The sequence below is a fragment of the Oncorhynchus nerka genome, linkage group LG14 (assembly GCF_034236695.1).
Source record: "Oncorhynchus nerka isolate Pitt River linkage group LG14, Oner_Uvic_2.0, whole genome shotgun sequence".
Classification (NCBI taxonomy): Eukaryota; Metazoa; Chordata; class Actinopteri; order Salmoniformes; family Salmonidae; genus Oncorhynchus; species Oncorhynchus nerka.
The window spans coordinates 94,720,871-94,736,099 of record NC_088409.1 but is presented as its reverse complement, the minus strand read 5'-3'; the positions used below and the strand labels follow the sequence as shown (position 1 = coordinate 94,736,099).

The 15,229-nt window shown below is 42.2% G+C and overlaps 1 protein-coding gene across 1 annotated transcript; it reads left to right on the top strand.

The window, feature by feature from the left end:
• Window positions 1-407: 407 nt before the first annotated feature.
• LOC115116474 (extracellular calcium-sensing receptor-like) lies at window positions 408-5,579 on the top strand. Its single transcript, XM_029644960.2, is given in 8 exon segments — window positions 408-691; window positions 1,093-1,387; window positions 1,914-2,203; window positions 2,449-2,729; window positions 2,973-3,181; window positions 3,451-3,796; window positions 4,064-4,315; window positions 4,318-5,579. Coding segments are annotated over 8 exon segments (2,619 nt in total). The 3' UTR covers window positions 4,980-5,579.
• The last annotated feature ends 9,650 nt before the right edge of the window (window positions 5,580-15,229 follow it).

Here is a 15,229-nt window from a genome sequence, read left to right as displayed (position 1 = left end):
GCGAGCCAAGACGGCTAGACTATAGAGGAAGTCAGGTAAAGTGAAAAATTGACTAGACTTTTGAATAAATACCATGAAGAACCTGTGTGCCAAGAGCACTAGACCGTAAGAGAAATATAAGAGAGGCTCATGGTTATTCTGTGTCTAATGTATGTTTATGTCTATCTAAACCATTCCAGTCAACGTATTTCTGATGCTGGTGCATACACTCTCTATAGATGAAAGAAGCAGGGTGAGCAGAGCAGCTTCTAGCCCCTCCCTCCTTGGCATGGCCATACCCACAGTGTGGCCCCCAGAGGAATCCCCACAGAGGTACGTTGGGTATTTAACCCAGAGAAGAGAGGTAACCTGACCTATGAAGGTCTGTGTGGCGCTGTGCTACCCCATACCTTCTACACATCAGGGGAATGAGGCTCTCTCCGGCTCCTGCTCTGGATCCAATTCTGGCTGGTAGTCTGGTTCTACTACATCTAGCTGTGGTGGCTGGTGGGCTCGCCTTGCTCTCATTTGCCTCTGCCTCTGCCTCTGGGCTGGAGTCTGTCAGATGCAGGCTCCAAGGCACCCCTCGTCCTCCGGCGTTCTCCCAGGACGGGGACTTTGTCATCGGGGGTGTTTTCTCCATCCACAGCTACATGCACACTGTGGATCACAGCTACACCAGCCTGCCTGAGCCCCTGCAGTGCACAGGGAGGTCAGTGAGCGCAAGAGGGAACAGGGGACAGGACTGTGGCTGTGTGGGGAGACAGATAAATTGTGTTTTAAAGACACTGAGACAGTGTTTAAAGACAGGTAAACAGTGTGTTTAATGACAGATAAACAACATGTTTAAAGAACGATAAACAGTGTTTTAAAAACCATAATCAGTGTGTTTGTGTCTCAGAGAGTAGGTAAAGACTACTGTTACAAAGTGTCACATTTTCAAATGCAGGCTATACTACAATGTCCTCAAGTACCGATATCAAATGTGTAGGCATGTAGACAGTGGAAAATAAGAATAAATATGGAGATGTTTGCCCTTGTATAACCATATATTCTATAGGCTAGTTTACCATTTAGTCAAGTGGTGCTCACTCACCTACCTTCTATTTACAGTTTGAACTCACGTGAGTTGCGCTTCTCACGCGCCATGGTCTTCGCAGTTGACGAGATAAACAACAGTTCGGATCTCCTACCGGGTGTCACACTCGGATATCAACTGCACGACTCGTGCAACACGGTCCCCATGGCCATGAATGTGGCCTTCCATCTGGCTAACGGCCTGGACCCAATGTTTGATACCGGAGAACAGTGCTCAGGGTCGCCTACAGTAACAGCTATCGTGGGCGAGTCTGCCTCCACGCCAACCATCAGCATGTTGCGCATCATCGGCCCTTTTGGAATTCCTCAGGTAATCTCCTACGGAAAGAAATCATTCAGCTTCTTTTAATTTACTGTATTTCTATTACCTCTCCTTCAGGAATGAGTTCAACTTTTAATTTGCCAAGTTCCAATTGTATACTCCTCTCTTTCAGGAATATACATTTCTGTGTGAAATTTTGAGGAGAAAGGCATTTGAACATAGACTCAGGACTATGAGTCTGGAGAACATCTAGTGGCATTAAAACATGGTCTGAGGCTAGGTTGTTATGGGAGACCAGGGATTAGTGTCACACCGTTTACTCATGTTTTTCACAACACCAGTATGTCTTATAATACTATTATCAATATGAATAGAACAACAAAGATAGAAACGGGTAGAAATATGTAGCCTTTTCAATCTGGCCCAATGAAAAACAATACATTATTATTATTAATGTCTCCCTAACATCATACAACACAGCTAAACAAAAAAAGCAGGAAGTTGCCAATAACTAAAACTTGTTTGGCCAACATGATGATCTTTCTCATGTTTTCGACTGTCTGTTTTTAACTAGGTGAGCCACTTTTCCACCTGTGCGTGTCTGAGTGATAAGAAACAGTATCCAACCTTCTTCAGAACCATCCCCAGTGATCAGTTCCAGGCTGCCGCTCTGGCCCACCTCATCAGGCACTTCGGCTGGACCTGGATTGGGGCGGTCCGTTCCGACTCTGACTACGGTAATAACGGGATGGCGGCTTTCCTAAAGGCAGCACAAGAGGAGGGTATCTGTGTGGAGTATTCTGAAGCCTTCTCCCGTACCAGCCCACTCAGCAGAGTGCAACGGGTGGCCGACGTGATCCGCAGGTGATCCGTGATTACTTGTGAACTTTTCATTCACACAAATGCAAGCCCATATATATAAAAAATGCTATTGTTAATAATTTCTTTCTTTTCCAAAAGCTGATCTGTGAGACCAACATGATTTGCATTTCTTAATTACGTCGAAAGTGTTGATTAATACTAATGTTCATGTTCACTTCACTGAGACATTCCAGTAAATGACAAACATGACCAGCATATTAAGCATATGATATAATCATGTTCCCCAGCTCCACAGCCCGGGTGGTGGTTGCATTTGTATCCTACAGGGACATGAAAATATTGCTGAGGGAGATTGACCGCCTGCCCTCTCCGCCCCGCCAGTGGATCGGGACTGAGTCCTGGGTCACTGACCCAGATATGCTGCGTTTCAGCCTGTGTGCCGGGGCCATCGGATTTGGCATCCAACGCTCTGTCATCCCCGGCCTCAGGGACTTCCTCCTGGACCTCTCCCCACAGAAGGTGTCCAACTCTCCCCTGCTCACTGAGTTCTGGGAGGGAGCCTTTGGCTGTAGGCTGGGGACAGGTATCTATCTATCGATCTACCTATCTATCTTTCGATCTATCTATCTATCTATATATCTATCTATCTATCTATCTATCTATCTATCTATCTATCTATCTATCTATCTATCTATCTATCTATCTATCTATTTACATGTCTCTGTCTGTCTGTCTGTCTGTCTGTCTGTCTGTCTGTCTGTCTGTCTCTCTGTCTCTCTGTCTCTCTGTCTCTCTGTAGGGACCTCTACAGGTGTTGGGGTTGAAGAGAAGGTGTGTGATGGCAGTGAGGATATACAGCAGCTACAGGCCCCCTACACAGATACATCCCAGCTGCGTGTCACTAACATGGTGTATAAAGCTGTTTATGCCATAGCACACGCCATCCACAGCATCGTTTGTGAAGAGAGAGAAAACTCCACTGTGAACTGTGACAAAAACCTTAATGTGAAGCCAACACAGGTGAATGACAAGTCTGTAGTATCATTTCCTGGTGAATATGTTTATTTATACTATATGTATGAAGGCCTAGGAGTTCTCATTATACTTTACAACTTCTTCTGAAGTAACACATCTGATAAATTGGAGGTGAATTAATGTTCTGTTTCTCTCTCTCTCCCTCACTCCATCTCTCTCTTCCCTTATCTCTATCTCTCCTCACCTCTGTCCTTCTCTCACATCCTCTCTCTCTCGCTCTCTCTCTCTCTCTCTCTTCCCCTTCCAACCCCCAGGTCCTGGAGAGATTGAGGAGGGTGAACTTCTCTCGTAACGGGTACCAGGTGTCTTTCGATGCTAACGGGGACCCAGTGGCTACCTATGAGCTGGTCAACTGGCAGAGACGGGAGAGTGGGAAGATGGAGTTTGTGACAGTGGGGCTCTATGATGGGTCTCTGCCTCTTGACCAGAGGCTTGACATCGAGAGGGAAATCACCTGGGTAAAGAACAGTACACAAGTACCTGTGTCAGTGTGCAGTGAGAGCTGTCCCCCAGGCACTCGTAAGGCTATACAGAAAGGAAAGCCTGTATGCTGTTATGACTGTATCCAATGTGCAGAGGGACAGATCAGTAATAAATCAGGTAGGACTTTAGGAACAGTTGGCAAAAATGTGTAGTAATTTCTGTCACGGTTTACTAAATACTGGTTTCTTCCTATTATCAGCACTACAAAGGTAGTGTCTGTCAATCATGTTCCTGTTCTTATTATCTCATGTAAGCTGCACATTAATTCAACATTCTTTATTGTAAACTTACAAAGTGCATCATTGTGGGACATGTATTTGTAAATAAATAAAACCTGAATCTATTATTATTAACATTTGATGTCTGTTGTTTTGTCCTGGTCAGATTCTTCAGACTGTCTGATCTGTCCCGAGGAGTACTGGCCCAATGCTGAGAGAGACCTCTGTATCCTTAAGCCTGTGGAGTTCCTGTCCTTCCACGAGGTCCTCGGAATCATCCTGACCGCCTGCTCTGTGGGCGGGGCTCTACTGGCCATCGCCACGGCAGCTGTCTTCTACCACCACCGACATACGGCCATCGTCAGGGCCAACAACTCTGAGCTGAGCTTCCTGCTGCTCTTCTCCTTGACTCTGTGTTTTTGTGTTCTCTTACTTTCATTGGCCGGCCCTCTGAATGGTCCTGTATGCTGCGTCACACAGCGTTTGGGATCACCTTCGTTCTCTGCATCTCTTGTGTTCTGGGGAAAACAATAGTGGTGTTGATGGCCTTCAGAGCTACGCTTCCAGCCAGTAATGTCATGAAATGGTTTGGTCCTCCACAGCAGAGATTGACTGTAGTGTCCTTCACGTTTGTCCAGGCTATGATATGCACTCTGTGGTTGGTCCTGTCCCCTCCCTTCCCCATTAAAAACATCACTACCTACAAGGAAAAGATCATTCTAGAGTGTGATGTGGGTTCAGCTATTGGTTTCTGGGCTGTGTTGGGCTATATAGGTCTCCTGTCTCTCTTGTGCTTTGTGCTGGCTTTTCTGGCTCGAAAGCTGCCTGATAACTTCAATGAGGCCAAATTCATCACCTTCAGCATGCTCATATTCTGTGCAGTCTGGATCACCTTTATCCCAGCTTATGTCAGCTCTCCTGGGAAGTTCACTGTAGCTGTGGAGATCTTTGCCATCATCACCTCTAGCTTTGGGTTGTTCTTTCTATTATTTGTTCCTAAATGCTTTATTATTCTGTTCAGGCCGGAGAAGAACACCAAGAAACACCTTATGGAGAAGACATCCAATGATATACGTTATTAAGAAATGATTGAGTGGAAAACACATTATAACGTTCAGTTATATGGTTTTTCATAGAGTTAGGTTGAACTACTCTAACAGAGATGACCAACAATTTAGCAGATAATCATTGGTAACATTGTAACTAGGAACATGACACAGGTTCACTTTAGATATTCCAATATTATGAAAGATTGTTCAAATCTAGAGTGTTAAAGTGATTTTACTAATGCCCTAGACAATAGGAAGTACTGTGCCGCCTTGTTTCATAGATTTATCTAAAGCTTTTGACACTGTAGACCATGCGATTCTTTTGGGTAAGCTGTCGTCAATAGGACTGGGATTGGATGCCTGTCGTAGGGTTTATGACTATCTAAAGGATAGAAGTCAGGCTGTTAGAGTTGACGGCATCCAGTCAAAGCCATTGGAGTTGGTTAAAGGGGTCCCACAAGGTTCTATACATGGTCCATTACTGTTCACTCTCTACATAAACAATATCTGTGATGAGATAAGAACTTGTCAAATTCATTTATATGCTGATGACACTGTCATGTACTCTATCGCTTCAACGGCTGACCAAGCATTATCACTATTGGAGACAGATTTTGAGATATTACAAGTGTATTTTATACAGCTTAAACTTGTTTTAAATGCAAATAAATCACATTTGATGATTTTAATAGGTTCAAAAAGTTGGTTGAAAATACACTTGCACTTACGAACTTAGATGGTTCTCGAATAATCAGGTCTCTGCATATAAATACTTAGGGACATTGTTGGATGATGAACTGTCTTTTAAAATGCATATTGACGAACTTTGTAAACGGCTAAAAATCAAGCTAGGCTTCCTCTATAGAAACAGGACATGCTTGCCCTCTACAAATAGAAGACAAATGATGCGAGCTACTTTTATGTCTGTTATAGATTATGGGGATATTATTTATATGCATGCTATGGCATCAACACTTAAATCGCTGGATGCTACTTATCATTATGGGTGCTAGCTACAGAACTCACCACTGTGTTTTATATCAAAATGTGGGTTGAACTTTGCTGTCTGTGAGACGAGAACACGCTCTCGTGTTTGTCTATAAAGCACTTCCGAATAAGCTACCTTCTAATTTATCATCACTCATCAATATTAGAATTATATATCCTAAAACCAGGTCACAAGCATGGACTACACTTGAGGCCCATGCGATTTCCACAGAGTTGGGTATGGCTGCCTTTTCCTAATACGCTCCTTGCCTATGGAATAGCCTGCAGACTAAACTTAATCTTGAGACTCTTGTCCCCCTTGATCATTTTAAATATTTATTGGAGCATTTTTATTTTTGAATTGCTTGTAACTGTTTCGGGAAAGACAAGTTCTTGTGCTGTTAGTAGAATAACCTACGTGTAAATGAAATATCTTGCTGTATTTTTATTGTGTTATCTGTGATCGTTTTGTTTGTCTTGTTTAGTGTTTTAGTCATTGTATATAAACTATATGTGTAAACATGTATACGCAGAGCTCAGCTGTAACAGAGACCTTGGTCTCAGGCTGTGTTCCTTGTTGAAATGAAGGTATACATTTTTGTTTTTTTAAATCTAATTTGACCTGCTAAATCATGTGATTAGCAGTAGCCTACAGAGTGGAACAACTTCCATGCTGTTGGAGAAAAGCTTTATTTCTACATGAATTGATATAACATTGAAATGCATTTGTTCAATTGATATTGTAATTCATCATATTATGTATTATTATAATATAATTAAAATGTTTATACACAGTTGAAGTCAGAAGTTTACATACACTTAGGCTGGAGTCCTTATGTTAAGGGAATTTTTATCAATAATGACTAATTATGTATACATTTCAATCACAATCAGGACTGACTAATCAGAATACTATTATGTTACTGTATATGTACTAAACAGAATACTATTATGTTACTGTATATGTACTAAACAGAATACTATTATGTTACTGTATATGTACTAATCAGAATACTATTATGTTACTGTATATGTACTAAACAGAATACTATTATGTTACTGTATATGTATGCATTTTCTTTCTTAATCCTAGTACTGAATATAATGTGTGTAACTATAATAAAGAATTAGAACAATGACTGTCTGTTCCTTGGTAGAAATGAATGAACGATATCTTCAGACTGGCTAGAATGCTTATCTACACAAGAAGACCTTGGCTCATAAATTATATTAAATTGGTAGGGAGACCATGTGGGAAAGCTTGAGATACTGCCTTTGTACCAGGGTGGGAGAAGAGACGGGTTGGTACTGGAACTAATGATGACATTTTTACCTGTGGTAAACTGTATCGTGTTCAGTACTCTCGTGAATAAACTCTGCTGATTGACTTTAAGACTGGGCCGATGTACACCCCAGACCACAGGGATGGTGACTAGATCCAAACGAACAGTGCTTTTCTCAGTCGGCAGCAGGTCAGTAGCCTTTATTCTCGAATTTGGGAGGGATTATTTGGGATATTTTTTTATTAAATGTTATCAAGAGGTTTGGATTTAATCAATGATAGGTGCTTGAATATTCTGAACAAATACAACGGGTTTCTACCTTGTGTTTTAACCAAAATCGATAGGAAGGAAACAGGTCTGAAATTGACCTGTAGTAAGGTGCACTACCATAAATAAACTAGAGCTTAATAAATCCTGGTTTTGCAAGCCGGAAGGTTATTAAGGAGAGATATAGTACGCATTGGGGAATTAGGACGCTTGTTCCGTACAAATAGGATAGCCATTAATTCAAAAAACATACCTAAATAAAGTTTGAACCTGAGTAGTCTATCTGTATATGGGAAGTAGTCTGACTATCAAGAAGTAGCAGATAGATATATATTTAAAACAGGTGAGGATAAATTAGGCTTGGTGAGAAGGCAGGGTAATTCTAGGCGAAAATAATAATTGAACCTGTACAATGCTGAAAGAAATTAATATCTAAGGGGAGGACAGGGTAACTTAGTCTAGAGTAGTGAGATATGAGATATGAACGTTGAAAGTCCCAAGGAAAATATCCTACGGGTGAAATGTAATGTCCGATCAAAAGTCATCTATAGATGAGGTTTCCAGGAAGGAAAAATACATACTGATTATCATTAAAGAGACACACACATAGTCAGACAGAAAAGCAAAAGCAACTAAAGTAACTAAGTAACGATCATACACTGTTTACCCGGGGGCAGGGCTACCGACGTTAAGGCTAATCTAAAGATGGTGCTGGCTAAAGCTAAAACTGGCGAGTGTAGAGAGTATAGAGATATTGTTATCCACGTCGGCACCAACGATGTTAGGATGAAACAGTCAGAGATCACCAAGCGCAACATAGCTTCTGCGTGCATATCAGCTAGAAAGATGTGTCGGCATCGAGTAATTGTCTCTGGCCCCCTCCCAGTTAGGGGGAGTGATGAGCTCTACAGCAGAGTCTCACAACTCAATCGCTGGTTGAAAACTGTTTTCTGCCCCTCCCAAAAGATAGAATTTGTAGATAATTGGCCCTCTTTCTGGGACTCACCCACAAACAGGACCAAGCCTGACCTGCTGAGGAGTGACGGACTCCATCCTAGCTGGAGGGGTGCTCTCATCTTATCTACCAACATAGACAGGGCTCTAACTCCTCTAGCTCCACAATGAAATAGGGTGCAGGCCAGGCAGCAGGCTATTAGCCAGCCTGCCAGCATAGTGGAGTCTGCCACTAGCCTAGTCAGTGTAGTCAGCTCAGCTATCACCATTGAGACCGTGTCTGTGCCTCAACCTAGGTTGGGCAAAACTAAACATGGCGGTGTTCGCCTTAGCAATCTCACTAGGATAAAGACCACCTCCATTCCTGTCATTACTGAAAGAGATCATGATACCTCACTTCTCAAAATAGGGCTACTTAATGTTAGATCCCTTACTTCAAAGGCAATTATAGTCAATGAACTAATCACTGATCATAATCTTGATGTGATTGGCCTGACTGAAACATGCCTTAAGCCTGATGAATTTACTGTGTTAAATGAGGCCTCACCTCCTGGCTACACTAGTGACCATATCCCCCGTGCATCCCGCAAAGGCGGAGGTGTTGCTAACATTTACGATAGCAAATTTCAATTTACAAAAAAAAAATGATGTTTTCGTCTTTTGAGCTTCTAGTCATGAAATCTATGCAGCCTAGTCAATCACTTTTTATAGCTAATGTTTACAGGCCTCCTGGGCCATATACAGCGTTTCTCACTGAGTTCCCTGAATTCCTATCGGACCTTGTAGTCATTGCAGATAATATTCTAATCTTTGGTGACTTTAATATTCACATGGAAAAGTCCACAGACCCACTCCAAAAGGCTTTCGGAGCCATCATCGACTCAGTGGGTTTTGTCCAACATGTCTCTGGACCCACTCACTGTCACAGTCATACGCTGGACCTAGTTTTGTCCCATGGAATAAATGTTGTGGATCTTAATGTTTTTCCTCATAATCCTGGACTATCGGACCACCATTTTATTACGTTTGCAATTGCAACAAATAATCTGCTCAGACCCCAACCAAGGAACATCAAAAGTCGTGCTATAAATTCACAGACAACACAAAGATTCCTTGATGCGCTTCCAGACTCCCTCTGCCTACCCAAGGACGCCAGAGGACAAAAATCCGTTAACCACCTAACTGAGTATCTCAATTTAACCTTGCGCAATACCCTAGATGCAGTTGCACCCTAAAAACTAAAAAAATGTCTCATAAGAAACTAGCTCCCTGGTACACAGAAAATACCCGAGCTCTGAAGCAAGCTTCCAGAAAATTGGAACGGAAATGGCGCCACACCAAACTGGAAGTCTTCCGACTAGCTTGGAAGGACGGTACCGTGCAGTACCGAAGAGCCCTTACTGCTGCTCGATCATCCTATTTTTCTAACTTAATTGAGGAAAATAAGAACAATCCGAAATTCCTTTTTGATACTGTCGCAAAGCTAACTAAAAAGCAGCATTCCCCAAGAGAGGATGACTTTCACTTTAGCAGTGATAAATTCATGAACTTCTTTGAGGAAAAGATTATGATTATTAGAAAGCAAATTACGGACTCCTCTTTAAACCTGCGTATTCCTCCAAACCTCAGTTGTCCTGAGTCTGCACAACTCTGCCAGGACCTAGGATCAAGAGAGACGCTCAAGTCTTTTAGTACTATATCTCTTGACACAATGATGAAAATAATCATGGCCTCTAAACCTTCAAGCTGCATACTGGACCCTATTCCAACTAAACTACTGAAAGAGCTGCTTCCTGTGCTTGGCCCTCCTATGTTGAACATAATAAACGGCTCTCTATCCACTGGATGTGTACCAAACTCACTAAAAGTGGCAGTAATAAAGCCTCTCTTGAAAAAGCCAAACCTTGACCCAGAAAATATAAAAAACTATCGGCCTATATCGAATCTTCCATTCCTCTCAAAAATTTTAGAGAAGGCTGTTGCGCAGCAACTCACTGCCTTCCTGAAGACAAACAATGTATACGAAATGCTTCAGTCTGGTTTTAGACCCCATCATAGCACTGAGACGGCACTTGTGAAGGTGGTAAATGACATTTTAATGGCAACGGACCGAGGCTCTGCATCTGTCCTCGTGCTCCTAGACCTTAGTGCTGCTTTTGATACCATCGATCACCACATTCTTTTGGAGAGATTGGAAACCCAAATTGGTCTACACGGACATGTTCTGGCCTGGTTTAGATCTTATCTGTCGGAAAGATATCAGTTTGTCTCTGTGAATGGTTTGTCCTCTGACAAATCAACTGTAAATTTCGGTGTTCCTCAAGGTTCTGTTTTAGGACCACTATTGTTTTCACTATATATTTTACCTCTTGGGGATGTTATTCGAAAACATAATGTAAACTTTCACTGCTATGCGGATGACACACAGCTGTACATTTCAATGAAACATGGTGAAGCCCCAAAATTGCCCTCGCTAGAAGCATGTGTTTCAGACATAAGGAAGTGGATGGCTGCAAACTTTCTACTATTAAACTCGGACAAAACAGAGATGCTTGTTCTAGGTCCCAAGAAACAAAGAGATCTTCTGTTGAATCTGACAATTAATCTTAATGGTTGTACAGTCGTCTCAAATAAAACTGTGAAGGACCTCGGCGTTACTCTGGACCCTGATCTCTCTTTTGAAGAACATATCAAGACCATTTCGAGGACAGCTTTTTCCATCTACGTAACATTGCAAAAATCAGAAACTTTCTGTCCAAAAATGATGCAGAAAAATTAATCCATGCTTTTGTCACTTCTAGGTTAGACTACTGCAATGCTCTATTTTCCGGCTACCCGGATAAAGCACTAAATAAACTTCAGTTAGTGCTGAATACGGCTGCTAGAATCCTGACTAGAACCAAAAATTTGATCATATTACTCCAGTGCTAGCCTCTCTACACTGGCTTCCTGTCAAAGCAAGGGCTGATTTCAAGGTTTTACTGCTAACCTACAAAGCATTACATGGGCTTGCTCCTACCTATCTCTCTGATTTGGTCCTGCCGTACATACCTACACGTACGCTACGGTCACAAGACGCAGGCCTCCTAATTGTCCCTAGAATTTCTAAGCAAACAGCTGGAGGCAGGGCTTTCTCCTATAGAGCTCCATTTTTATGGAACGGTCTGCCTACCCATGTCAGAGACGCAAACTCGGTCTCAACCTTTAAGTCTTTACTGAAGACTCATCTCTTCAGTGGGTCATATGATTGAGTGTAGTCTGGCCCAGGAGTGGGAAGGTGAACGGAAAGGCTCTGGAGCAACGAACCGCCCTTGCTGTCTCTGCCTGGCCGATTCCCCTCTTTCCACTGGGATTCTCTGCCTCTACCCTGTTACGGGGCTGAGTCACTGGCTTACTGGGGCTCTCTCATGCCGTCCCTGGGGGGTGCGTCACCTGGGTGGGTTGATTCACTGTTGTGGTCGGCCTGTCTGGGTTGGCGCCCCCTTGGGTTGTGCCGTGGCGGAGATCTTTGTGGGCTATACTCGGCCTTGTCTCAGGATGGTAAGTTGGTGGTTGAAGATATCCCTCTAGTGGTGTGGGGGCTGTGCTTTGGCAAAGTGGGTGGGGTTATATCCTTCCTGTTTGGCCCTGTCCGGGGTGTCCTCGGATGGGGCCACAGTGTCTCCTGACCCCTCCTGTCTCAGCCTCCAGTATTTATGCTGCATTAGTTTATGTGTCGGGGGGCTAGGGTCAGTTTGTTATATCTGGAGTACTTCTCCTGTCCTATTCGGTGTCCTGTGTGAATCTAAGTGTGCGTTCTCTAATTCTCTCCTTCTCTCTTTCTTTCTCTCTCTCGGAGGACCTGAGCCCTAGGACCATGCCCCAGGACTACCTGACATGATGACTCCTTGCTGTCCCCAGTCCACCTGGCCATGCTGCTGCTCCAGTTTCAACTGGCCTGGGCCCTAGGACCATGTCCCAGGACTACCTGACATGATGACTCCTTGCTGTCCCCAGTCCACCTGGCCATGCTGCTGCTCCAGTTTCAACTGTTCTGCCTTACTATTATTCAACCATGCTGGTCATTTATGAACATTTGAACATCTTGGCCACGTTCTGTTATAATCTCCACCCGGCACAGCCAGAAGAGGACTGGCCACCCCACATATGCTCTCTCTAATTCTCTCTTTCTTTCTCTCTCTCGGAGGACCTGAGCCCTAGGACCGTGCCCCAGGACTACCTGACATGATGACTCCTTGCTGTCCCCAGTCCACCTGACTGTGCTGCTGCTCCAGTTTCAACTGTTCTGCCTTATTATTATTCGACCATGCTGGTCATTTATGAACATTTGAACATCTTGGTCATGTTCTGTTATAATCTCTACCCGGCACAGCCAGAAGAGGACTGGCCACCCCACATAGCCTGGTTCCTCTCTAGGTTTCTTCCTAGGTTTTGGCCTTTCTAGGGAGTTTTTCCTAGCCACCGTGCTTTTACACCTGCATTGTTTGCTGTTTGGGGTTTTAGGCTGGGTTTCTGTACAGCACTTTGAGATATCAGCTGATGTACGAAGGGCTATATAAATAAATTTGATTTGATTTGATTTAAATAGCAGATTCATAGATATACACATAGAAGGTCAAATTAAATATAGAAAGGCATAGATAAGTGATTAAATACCATAGCTACTAGTAACGGTAAGGATTAAGGATGGGTGGAAATTCCTCAAAGGAGGTGCCGGAACTAACGGGAGACGAGCGTTATATGGAACAGAAAGACAAGAGAAACATTGATTTCGGTCTAAGATGGAGAAAGAAATATGATTTTGATGGCCGTCTAAATGTAGAAAAGCTGGAATCACTTATAAAACAGATACATAAGGAATGTGGAAATAATGTGAAAAAGCAGAATAAACAGGGGTTATACACAGCCGGAGTTTGGCTCTCAGAAGCAGAAAAGAGAGTGGAGGGCGCAGATAGTAGTAAATCTAAAAAGAGTCCGCTCCCGCAGATGAAAAAGTTAACCAATTGGGTGGAGGTGAGGGTAACAAACTATATCCTTCTCGATTATACCAAGAATACAGAGGTAATCCAGTCGATGAAATAGTGGTTGTGAGAATAAGGCTGCAGGAGCTACCTGCGAAATTACCACCCATATATGTGAATCCTGCTGAAGCCGAGGGAGGTATAATAGAGTTAGAAAAGGGAATAAAGTCGAGAAAAGTGGATAAGGTGAGTCAAAAGAAAAATATAAAACGTTTTAATTGTAACGAAAGTGGACATTTCGCCCGGGAGTGTAACTCCCTGCAAACGTCACCACCAATATTGTAATTTAACTGAGGGGAAGATCAGAGGCGGCAATCGGGTAAAAAAAAGAGAGAATGAGAATCCTAACTGAGGGAAAACTTTGGGTCGTTAAATTAGGGCTATTTTCTGTTGTCCAGATGCCGGAGTTACAAATACAGGCAACTGTAAAATGGCTCTATTTGCGGAGAATCTCAGTCAGTTCCATATTGTTGGTGGTATAGTGGTGATCGTAGCAGTCTTACAAACTGCAGTCCAGGGTTTGGTTTCCAGCTGAGGCGGTTAACTAAAATGTATTTTAGATTGTAATTCATCTATTTGTATGTTTTTCCGGAAAAAATACGGTCGCTAGTGTTTGTATAAGATATGAACTGAAAGTTTAATATGTGGTTTTAGATTGAATTGAAAAAATAAGTCATTAAAAATAATGGCGAGACAATTTCGATGTAATATGCTATTTTGCCCAAAATGATCTGCTGGAATAATGTATTGAGATAAATTTTTAATTTAAATAAATGTATCATAGAAGAGAAAGTCACCTAAAGTTAAATGTAGGGAATAACGGAGAGATATGATACAATTTCATGCTATCAGGATGTTATATAGCTTTTTATGAATCGACTGACATACGATAAATTTACGGATTGGGTCGAGGTTGAGCGCTTGTTGATGGGTCGAGGTTGAGCGCTTGTTGATGGCATCACTCGCAAGGCACTTTTGTCGGCACGGAAATTATGTTGTGACTGGGGGTAACAGAGAAAATTGTTTGTCTTTTAGAAGGAAAATGAGTGCATTATTGTTTTGAGTCACTTTTCAGAAGTTGATAAAAATTTCAAAATACATTTTTAAAAGAAGTTTGTGAGTCGTCAGGATAGTCAGGAAAGATGCTAAAAACTAGCAGCTGATTCGCTAGGTGGGCTTCATAGATTTGTGTCGTTTATTTGGACTGTATTAGGCTATGAGAAAGGGTGACTGGATGTCTGAATCGTAAAACATTGTGATAATGGATTCTGATGGTTATTGATTCCTGGTTTGATTGTTTATGTAACACCAGTGAATTTGAGCACTGTTTCCATTATGTGGAACAATGTTAGGGTATTAATGTTGAAAAGCAACCTCTATAGAAAAACATAATTGCATATGTTTCGGGAAATTAGCTAGGTTGAATTTGGTTATTTGAGCTTTTCCCCTGATACGTAGACATCTGTAACAGGGGCAAGTTGTATTTTCTTGAGGAACATGCAGATGATGTTTTGTTTTATTGAGATGTAAACGTGAGTCTCTGAGTAATTTTGTCATCTGAAGCATTATAGTAGTGAGTTTTTGTATAGTATGTTTTTTGCTGATAAAAGTGGTTTGTTTATTTGATTACTGGTTATGGTCAATTTTAGGGTTTGATTTAACTTAATTAAACATTGTATTCTGGTGTGTTTAAGTAGGATTCCTTATTCCGGGACGGATGGAAGTTATCTAAAATATGTAAATTGAAGGAGCCATGGGAGAATGCGATTGC